At 44.1% G+C, this 10,626-nt stretch overlaps 1 protein-coding gene across 2 annotated transcripts; it reads right to left on the bottom strand.

Annotated features, from left to right (window-relative positions):
* Positions 1–3,830: 3,830 nt before the first annotated feature.
* HSBP1L1 (heat shock factor binding protein 1 like 1) lies at positions 3,831–10,210 on the bottom strand. 2 transcript variants are annotated; one of them, XM_047827032.1, is made up of 4 exons: positions 9,638–10,210; positions 8,610–8,676; positions 7,289–7,383; positions 3,831–5,028 (listed from the first exon to the last, which is right to left on the bottom strand). In XM_047827032.1, the coding sequence occupies exons 1-4, from the start codon at positions 9,686–9,688 to the stop codon at positions 5,023–5,025; spliced, it is 219 nt and encodes a 72-aa protein (XP_047682988.1). In that variant the 5' UTR covers positions 9,689–10,210; the 3' UTR covers positions 3,831–5,022. The 2 variants fall into 2 exon arrangements, with proteins under 2 accessions (XP_047682988.1, XP_047682987.1); XM_047827031.1 differs by lacking the exon at positions 3,831–5,028 and having other exon boundaries at positions 7,048–7,383.
* Between the last annotated feature and the right edge of the window lie 416 nt (positions 10,211–10,626).

Genomic DNA, 10,626 nt, shown 5'->3' with positions numbered 1-10,626 from the left:
CTGGAGCCTGTTTCCGATTCTGTGTCTCTCTCTCTGCCCCTCCCCCGTTCATGCTCTGTCTCTCTCTGTCCCAAAAATAAATAAACGTTGAAAAAAAAAAAAACAAAAAACTCAAATGCAAATCCTCAGCTTCATTCCTCCAGCCTAAACTTGCCCATTTGCAGAATAGGGCGTATGATCCCATATCAAACGAGGGGCTAGTGGGAACATCAGCACGACCCCAAGTACCTGACATAATAGACAGTATTCTACTTCGGACGTGTATCCAAGATAGAACAGCCAACAATCCTAGGAAGAGCTCGCTGTCATTACTCATCAAGGAAATGCAAATCAAAGCCAGGAGATGCCACTTCACGCCCACTAGGATGGCTGTGAGTAGATTCAAAGGGTCAGATTACTACATGTGTGGTCAAGGACGAGTAGATTCAAGGTCAAGGACATGGAGGCGTTGGAGCCCTCGTGCACTGCTGGTGGAGAGGTGGAACGCTGCAGCCACTTTGGAAACCAGTCTGACAGTTCCCCAATAAAATCGGGAATTACCATTTGACCCAGAAATATCAGTCTTGCCTATATGCCCAAGAGAACGAACACGTATGTCCACACAGGACCTTGGACAGAACATTGGTGGCAGCGTTATTCATGATCGCCAAAATGGGGAAACAACTTGTGTGGCCATCAACTGAAGAACGGATAGACAAAATATGGCACAGCCATGCAATGGAGTATTAGTTGGTCACAAGTAAACTACTGATGTGGGCTACAACATGGTGAACCCTGAAAACGTCAGGGTAAGGGAAAGAGGCTAGATGCTACGTATTGTGTGATTCCATTCACAGGAAATATCCAGACTAGGCGTAGGGACAGAAAGTAGATTAGTGGTTGCTTGAGACTAGGAGGAGGGGAGGGGGTGCGGTGGTAGCTAATGGGAATGGGGTTTCTTCTTGAGATGATGAAAGCGTTCTAAAACTGTGATGGTTGTACACATCTGTGAATATAGCAAAACCAATGAAGTGTGTGTGTTGACTGGGTGAATTGCATAACATGTGAATTATATCTTATTGATAAAGCTTTATTGCTATTAACAAAAAAAAAGCAAAAAAATTACACTCCACATTTGTAAACTTACTCTGTACTTGCTGTAAACTTGTATTTATAAGTTGTAATAAGTTCATTCACATTTGACTTTAATAACCATCTTTTTCACTGGAAGTGCTTTGTGACTGCAATATAGTTGAATTTATAATAGTTTGGCCTCTTCATTCCAAGTTTATATCTTATCATTATGTACCTACTGTTTACCTTGCCCAGAGCTAAGTGATTTGCAAACCATTTGCAAACCACCTGCGAGGTGGATAGTTTGTAGAGAAGGAAATTAAAGCTTAGGTTGCCCAAAGTTACAACTCCTTACACAGGGCATGAATTCAAACCTAGATCTGCATGGCTACCGAAACGTGCCTCATCACTGCACCAGGTTGTTTTATTCAAGTTGAAATTAGCTAGTGCAGAAAGTATACCAGTACCCTTGGTTCTCTGAATCTGAATGATTTCTGTTTCCCATCCTCCCCAGGATGGTTTTTATGCAAAGCCCAGGAATTAGTCGTGGCAGCTGACACAGAGGCAACAAGCCTAGAAGGTACAGAATATATTCAGGGACCCAGTAAGTAATCAAGTACCCCAGGGAAACTGACACAGAGGAGATACGCAAGAGTGTTTATTGCAGTATAATTTGGAAACAGTACTGTCCAGTGCAAAACAATTCAGAAGGCTATTACACAGCAGTTAGTGACTCAAGTAGAGCTACACACATCAACATAGATGAATTTGAAACTACTGACTGGAGAAGCTGGGCGCAGGATACTATGGTATGATGTCATTTACATACAGTCCTCAGACATTCCAAACAAAGGTCCGAAACATTAAAACAACCAGCAACCTTGTGTGTTTGCGGTAGATTGTTACGTGTGGGTCCCCAGACTGCCTTTTTCTAACTTCTGATCCTATGCAGAGGAGAGAGGAGTTGCTCAGAGCACTGACAAAATCAAAGCTACAACTACTCTAAAACCACACCACTGATATTTCTAAAATCTGCACCCTAAATGTCGTTTCTCAAGCTGCTCAGTTAAAATATAGGATGTGTTCGTGGCCTCACCAGGTTTCGTTTCGTTTCGTTTCGTTTCTTTTCTTTTCTTTTCTTTTCTTTTCTTTTCTTTTCTTTTCTTTTTAATTTTTTTAAGGTCTGTTTATTTTTGAGAGAGACAGAGCCTTTTTCAGATCCTCTGAGTCCCTCTGTCTCCCCCCCTTCTGTGCTCTCTCTCAAATATAAACATTTTAAAAAATATTTAGGGGCGCCTGGGTAGCTCAGTCGGTTAAGCGTCCAACTTCAGCTCAGGTCATGATCTCACAGTTCGTGGGGTCAGGCCCCGCATCCGGCTCTGTGCTGACAGCTCAGAGCCTGGAGCCTGCTTCAGATTCTGTGTTTCCCTCTCTCTGCCCCTCCCTGACTCTGCTCTATCTCTCAAAAATAAATAAAAATTTTAAAAATATATTTTTAAAAAGTCTATGGTGATAGGTCAGGCAAGAGACCATAGTTGTAAAGAAAGGAAATTAGGGGCGCCTGGGTGGCTCGGTGAGTTCAGCTTCTGACTTTGGTTCAGGTCATGATCACATGGTTTGTGTGTTTGAGCCCCGAATCCACCTCAGTGCTGACAGCAGAGAGCCTGCTTGGGATTGTCTCTCTTCCTCCCTCTCTGCCCCTCCCCCACTTGTGCTTTCTCTCTCTCAAAAATAAGTAAATAAACTTTAAAAAACAAAAAGGAAATTAAATGTGAGAATTAAACCTTCAGACAATTGCATCCGGAAATGCCGCCTTACAAAGTTAGCCCTTTGTTATTAAGCTTGGTGTTCTCATAAGTTCAAAAATTTTGTGTTAAATGAGTTTTAAATTGCAAGTATATGAATACAGCATTTGATACTGAATTCGCAACATTTCACTTAAGTATCCTATGAATAAACTGCTTGCTACTGAAGTTCCGTATCAATCAAGTTTAGATTGGAATAAGCATGGTTAAGCACGTGTAAACCCATGTGCTACGTCCCCCTTTTTCCTTATGGAAGCATTTGATTTCTTTTAAATATATGTAACAGGGTGCTGGAGAATAGCAATCCTTTATAAAAATGTTAGGAACATGTTGAAACAGGAATGATATTCTAAAATGTCAAATAATCTCTCTAAAGGTTTGAATGAATCATTGAGATGTTTAATGTCAGACTGTTAAAGAGGATCCACAAAGAAGTTAGTATTTTTTGGACAGTATTACTGTTTTTATTTTATTTTTTAAGTAGGCTCCATGCCCAATGTAGAGCTTGAACTCACGACCTCGAGGTCAAGAGTCACACGCTTTACCAACTGAGCCAGTCAGGTGCCCCTAGTGTTTTTATTTAGTTAATAACTAACAGAAGTTTTCTTTTCTACCTACTTTAATCTCTTAAAAATCCTGGATTTTGAATTGTGATCTATGTTATTAATGAGGACTCAAATCTGTTTGGTTTACTTCAAATATCTACTTTAGTTTCTGCTAAAATTATAATAGCAGCTAAAATGCTTTGAGATTTTTCACATAATCCAATAGAACTATCCTGATTTTAAGTCCCCAAGAATACTCAATTAAAATTTTTTTAAAAATATTTATTTATTTTTGAGACAGAGGGAGACAGAGCGCGAGTGGGGAGGGGCAGAGAGAGAAGGAGACATAGAAGCTGAAACGGGCTCCAGGCTCCGAGCTGTCAGCACAGAGCCCGACGTGGGGCTCAAACCCACGAACCGTGAGATCATGACCTGAGCTGAAGTCGGACGCTTAACCGACAGCCACCCAGGCGCCCCAGAATACTGAATTTAAATGATGCCATTTTAAAACTTTGGATTAAAAAAGGAAAGACATACACCACTGTTGGGAGTATAAAATGATGCTTCATTTCTTAAATGCATTTGACGAATGTACTCGGTCTTCAGTCACACTTCTGACCCTAATGAAACATGCAGAGAATTCACGGTAACAGTGTTCCTTACAGCGTTATTTATAGTAGCAAGATGGTGGGAAATATCGTCAATGTCCAAAGAACAGTCAAGGAAATGGTTAAATTATTACATCCATATGATAGAATAGTAGTCAGCCATAAGAAAAAAATATAAGAAGTGTGTGAAATTTTCAGATGGAAAAATGTTTATGATATGAAGAGAACAGGATATGAGATTATAAACAACATCATCAACCGTATATAGAATTGTATGTACAGAAAAATGTTTACAGTGGCTAATTCAATTTAAATTGTAGAATTATGGGTGGTTTTGACTTTTGTATGAAGAATAAAATCTATCTCATATGCAGGAATCGTGTTATTTTTACAATGAGAGCCTATTACCGACCCTGTTCTGCTTTACTTGGGCTCAGAGAGGCAAATTGGATAATTATTTGAAAACGTCTCTACATAACCTACAGAATAAGCTGAGCTGTGATCTTTGTGCTTCTTCTTGGTGACCACCTCCTTAGGAGCAGAGTGGGCAAGGGTGACCTGGGATGAGGCGGGCTGTTTTCCTGGGTTTTGTTTGGTCTGGAGAACATTGCTGTCAGAATGTGTTTGGACTAGACAGAGAACCATATGACTGGAAAAGCTGAGTTAGAATGCACGTATTGAAAAAGAAATCTCAATCACAAAACAGCTTATGATTTTTTAACAAAGATCTATCTAGAACTTAATTCAGGAAAAAGAGCTGACCTGATATAGCTTATGCTTCCCTCCCATGACTTGTAAATACTAGGTATGCGTTGAAAGATGTTCTGCCATTTTAGAACCATCTGGGTCAAGTGGTTAATCGCCTTCTAAACTATGTTCTTATTGCATTGTTCTTTTAATCTTTCACTTCATTAAAATGAATTTTTAAATTAAATAGTAAAAACCAGAACACATACTATGCAAATTGTCATTCAAAAAGTACAACTTTGACTTTATCATATTTTCAAGTCTTCAGGTCTGTAAGAAAAAATTTGAAAGAGGTAATGGTTGATTTATATACCAATTAATGCACAGTTAAATTACCTGGAATCCAAAGCTTTCAATAAAATACCTTAATTTCCTGTAATTAAAAAAAAATTAATGTTTATTTATTTTTGAGAGAGAGAGACAGAGAGAGCACAAGTAGGGGAGAGGCAGAGAGAGAGGGAGACACAGAATCCAAAGCAGGCTCCAGGCTCTGAGCTGTCAGCACAGAGACCCGCATGGGGCTCAAACTAACAAACTGTGAGATCATGACCTGAGCCGAAGTCAGGGGCTCAACTGACTGAGCCACCCAGGTGCCCCAATTTCCCTTAATTATTAAAGCATTTTGCGGATAGGAAAAATTGAGTGTATAGAAAACCACAAATTTTTCATGTTTGACAGATGGAGTCAGTGTGGGTTCACAACTGCAGGTGAATAAGCGGCACGTTCTCTTACCGAAACGTGACTCCTGCATCAGTATTCCACCGCGGTGACCGAGCACACAGTACCCCAGAGGGAAGCGCCCTGCTCCCTCCACCCACACACTCACCGCCTATCTGTGCCTAAGTAATTGCGGGAAAGGTGTTACAACGTCATTTAATGGGGAGACCGACAAAGTACCAGATCTATCGGAATATAGAACAGTAGTTTTTAACATCTTGGGTTCCCCACAACTGGAACACAGGTTTGAGGGGTGTGCACGATCCCCTGAGATTTACAGCACAAGCCAGCCCCGTGTTAACCCTGACCTAGTGCGACCAAGCACAACCAACAAGTACAGATTTGTGCAAACATCTCAGTTTGTTTAGGTCTTTTCATTTAGAAGGCAGTACCACTTTGAAACACACTTGGAGATCTGACCTTCTCTCAGGCTGCGTGCACATCACGTAGTGAGGTTTCCACACCCACTTGATCATTTAACTTGATGCCTAATATTTAGTGGTTTCGACCAAATTTAAAACAGCAGCTAGCTCTGAGTGATGGAGGGCAGGGACCTGGTCACCTGGCTGCATCCCATGCCTGCAGTGTGCCAGATCTCTTCTGGGCACGGGGCTTCCTGCCCTGAGGCTCTCCTCTTCTCACTCAGCCCTGCAGGGGGGCGGGGGAGGGCTTGCTCGCTGCCTCAGGACTGGTGGGCCCCGTCGGGGGGAGCCTGATGGAAGCTATGTCTTCACCTCAGAGACAGAGCGTCCTCTGCAGCGTTTTACGGTGGCAGCGGGACGCAGGTTACGATAACCTTTGTTACCAGGATACCAGATGTGGGTATTTGTAAGTCGCTGATGGGTGAACTAGCCCTGATTTAGCAGGATTAAGTGGGGATCATTTGCCAGCTGACTTAGGATAATTATAAAAGAGACAGTAAAACTAGGGAAACAAAGACACCTAATCGTTCAATGAGAATAATCTATTATTCTTATCTATCAGAATAAAATAGACATAAGTATCTTAATGAAGTTGTGAACCTCCACATATAGCACATGGATACAGATCCAGTCTGAGACCTGAAGCCAAGCATTTACTTGCATCTTCAAGATTAAATGCAACATTCCACTGGAAAGGTTTGCATTGTGGGAGGCCAGGATGGACGGCCCATGAACCACTGAGAAACGGGTTGAGGGCTTAATGCCCGTATGTCTTCTTCAAATGGTTATATAAATATATTGTCTGAAACAGAAACTACGTTATAATCCCCAGTCTCCAATTCATCATGATTTGTGTTTTGATAGAAGACTAATTTGCGGGGTGGTTGTGAAAAGCACTTTAATAACATCCATTTTTTTAAATAGTAGAGCTTGTCATTTTAACTGTACACTTTTTGGGGCGCCTGGGTGACTCAGTCAGTTGGGTGTCCGACTTCGGCTCAGGTCATGATCTTGCAGTCTGTGGGTTCGAGCCCTGCGTTGGGCTCTGTGCTGATGGCTCCGAGCCTGGAGCCTGCTTCAGGTTCTGTGTCTTTCTTTGCCCCTCCCCTGCTTGTGCTCTGTCTCTATCTCTCAAGAATAGATAAACATTAAAAAAATTTTTTTAAATATTTAAACTGTACACTTTTTAAGGAACTATGACGAGGAGTGTTTCTCTTAGTCTATTTAGAAAAGAGCATTTGTAAATGTCTTATTATTCCTGAAGATTTTCCATGAAGTACAGAGGCAATAATCCCCACAGTGAACAAATACGGGATTGTATTTTTCAAGATGAAAGCAATCAAAAGATATGCAAAAGACAAACGTATTTAGTTTCCTAATAATGGCCTTACCATTTGTTCTTTAATAGAATTTTCAATCCCAGCTTGCACCATTAAGTCATTCACATTCTTCTGTAAATCTTCGATGCGATTTCCCATTTCTTCCAGTACAATGTTAAGGAGAATTTTACACAGGGTACAGAGCACCAGCCAGAAGGTCCTGAGAGATCCTTCAGATTGCAGCTACTCGTCGAGCCTATCGATAAAATGCCCCGGCAGTGCAACACTTAAAACGAGGGATTCAAAGACTACGCATATTGGGGAGCCTGGGTGGCGCAGTCGGTTAAGCGTCCGACTTCAGCCAGGTCACGATCTCGCGGTCCGTGAGTTCGAGCCCCGCGTCAGGCTCTGGGCTGATGGCTCAGAGCCTGGAGCCTGTTTCCGATTCTGTGTCTCCCTCTCTCTCTGCCCCTCCCCCGTTCATGCTCTGTCTCTCTCTGTCCCAAAAATAAATAAACGTTGAAAAAAAAAAAAAAAAAGACTACGCATACTAATACCTTAAGGTCAGTGCAAATTAACTATTCCCCTGAGGTTTTTGGAGCGTGTCTTTAACCTCTGAATTGTAAGCTCAGTTCTTTTTTCTTTTTTAATTTTTTAAAATGTTTATTTTTGAGACAGAGAGAGGGAGATACAGAATCTGAAGCAGGCTCCAGGCTCCGAGCTGTCAGCACAGAGCCCCACAGGGGGCTTGAACCTACAGACGTGAGATCATGACCTGAGCCGCAAGCGGATGCTGAACCGACTGAGCCACCCAGGTGCCTCTTTTTTTAAACAATTTCTATGGAATGAATTCAATTAGTAAAGTGAGCTCTAGCGCTCTAAGTCTTAGGACCGATATTACAGCTTATCTGGATTTGCTCAAACTGGAAACAAACATTTTACTCTAATTCTGTTTGAATTCATGTCTTAAAACGGCTGCTGAAGTTGCAAAACCAAACAAAACAAAGGTCAGGAGAGCCATATATAGTATCCTCGGTTGAAGACATTCCATGTGATGTTTGCAAGTTTCTGATTCCATGGAAGTGCATGCATGGTATTCAGCAGACTACTCAGATTTAGTAGTCCGTAGGCTCAGAAAGCCCCACTGGGTAGTATTGTGCATTGCGTCCTCGTATCGTATTGCTCTCGTACAAAATGCCCTGTATGGCTGGCCAGGCAGGAAGTAATTATCTGTGGGTGGTAGTTAATGCACCAGGGTATCATGGAAAGGCACAGTGTAAACACCAGGACATCGTAGGTCAACAATTATCCGCTAATAGCAGACAAAAGATGTTCCTTGATAATATTACAGTTCAAAAGCATTATAGTATTTGTTATAAGATAGAAAGGATATTTCTGAGGTTCAGAGTTGCAGTTAGAGCTTGAAAATGTTCTTGAAGTTCCTGAAATAGGTTTTCTGCCTGAAAAAAATGAACCATAAGACAATTGAATATAGTATTTACTCTTGATGTAGGGCCTTTTAGCATCATGCAATAGAACCTCCATATAAATATATAGTTAGTTAATTAGTTAGATTTTGGACAAGGTGCCCAGAGCTTTCTATTCAAAGGCGAAGGAAAATCTTTTGAAAACAGTGCTGGGACAATGAGATAGCCAAACACATAACTAACTAAATAAGCAGAGGTACTTCACACCATACCCCAAAATTAACTCCAAATCATCATACACCTGAATGTAAGCACTGAAACTATCAAATGTCCAAGAGAAAGTATAGGAGAATGCCTTAATAACCTTGAGGCCCTCAAAGAATTCCTAACTAGAGCTGAACCAGCCATCCAGAGCACACGTGGGCCTCACGTCTCCCCTGCACTCTGGGGTAGTTACCAGCTGGGGGGGGGATGGCAGGATTTGTTGACCAGGCCATACGCCAGTATCGGTATTGTTGGTGACGGCAAGCCATATTTGCATATTGCCTCCTTGTGGCTTACCAAGTGAAATCTGGAACCAGGGATAATTGCCTCCCCGCACCTGTCTCTGTCCCCATTTCGGAGACGAGAATACAGAGACGGGTGTCAGTGTGCAACCCGCACGTGCGTATGAAGGTGCTGCGGCCTCTATCGGGAGCAGTTTCCCTTCAGAGGGTTTGGTGTTTCTGTTTCACTTTTGTCAAGAAAATGTAGCCTCAAGTATGTATAACGTCTAACAAATTCTTTTCAAGAAGACAGACTAGCGTTTGAAGTCGCTTCCTGACCCGCAGCCTGGCGCTCCTGCTCCGGGAGCTCCTCCCGGCGAAGGGGGGTGGCGCGAAGGGTTTGCGCCCCATGGGGGGGGGGGGGACGCACAGTCCGGGAGGAGGTGCGGCTCCCAGACGGTGAGGAGGGTGAGGAGGGACGCGGAAGAGGGGAGGGGGGCCCCACTCACCGCGTCCCGCAGCGCGTCCCCGCCCGGGGCTTTGGGGCTCCGCGCGTCCATGTCGGGTGATCCGGGTGGTCCAGGTGGGTCGGCGTCCCGGTGGTCCAGGTGGGTCGTGGGGGGGAGGGGGGCAGGTGGTCCAGGTGGGTCGTGGGGGGGTGGAGGCAGGTGGTCCAGGTGGAAGGGGGGGGCAGGTGGCTGTGGCGGATGGGCCGCACCTCACCCACGCAGATCCCGGCGGCGATGACGGCGGCGGCTGCAGAGATGCTCGGGCTTCGGAGGCAAATACTGGAAGAGCCTGGATGTTCGTACTCCTGACCCCCGGACGCTGGAAAAGGGCCCAGAAGGGAATCCCTGGGCAGGGCGTGGCTGTCCGCGCCGGGCACCCTGGGTACCGGCGTCAGGTCCTGGGAGGAGGCCCGGGGAGGTGAGGGCTTGGGGAGGTGGCCGCTCCAGCCCGGCAGTCAGCCCCCACCCCCGGGGGAGGGAGGGGAGACCCCGTGCAGGGAAAAGGTAGCTCGTCCAGTTTGACGGCTTCCCCTGCGCAGGACTGGTTTGCTGTGCTTTCATTGCGTCAGAGACGGAAGAGGGTAGCTAGAGAGTGAGCATCATCCTTTTACTATTATGACAAAGCATACACAGTATAAAATTTACCATCTTTAATTTTTTACTTTGAGGGGCGCCTGGGTGGCGCAGTCGGTTAAGTGTCCGACTTCAGCCAGGTCACGATCTCGCGGTCCGTGAGTTCGAGCCCCGCGTCGGGCTCTGGGCTGATGGCTCAGAGCCTGGAGCCTGTTTTCGATTCTGTGTCTCCCTCTCTCTCTGCCCCTCCCCCGTTCATGCTCTCTCTCTCTGTCCCAAAAATAAATAAAAAACGTTGAAAAAAAAATTAAAAAAAATTTTTTTTTTTTTTTTTACTTTGAGAGAGAGAGTGCGAGCAGGGGAGGGGAAGAGAGAGAATCCCCAGCAGACTCCCCTCTGTCAACAGAGCCCCACGA

The sequence above is a fragment of the Prionailurus viverrinus genome, chromosome D3, assembly GCF_022837055.1.
Source record: "Prionailurus viverrinus isolate Anna chromosome D3, UM_Priviv_1.0, whole genome shotgun sequence".
Lineage (NCBI taxonomy): Eukaryota > Metazoa > Chordata > Mammalia > Carnivora > Felidae > Prionailurus > Prionailurus viverrinus.
The sequence above is the reverse complement of the archived record's forward strand: the minus strand, read 5'-3'. Positions and strand labels throughout refer to the sequence as shown.

Coding starts and splice junctions, on each gene's coding strand:
- HSBP1L1 (XM_047827031.1), bottom strand. CDS start 9,688: ATGGACGCGCGGAGCCCCAAAGCCCCGGGCGGGGACGCGCTGCGGGAC. Junction 8,677..9,637: donor GGGACGCGCTGCGGGACGCG/GTGAGTGGGGCC, acceptor CATTTTTTTCAG/GCAGAAAACCTATTTCAGGA. Junction 7,384..8,609: donor TGCAACTCTGAACCTCAGAA/ATATCCTTTCTA, acceptor TTAACATTGTAC/TGGAAGAAATGGGAAATCGC.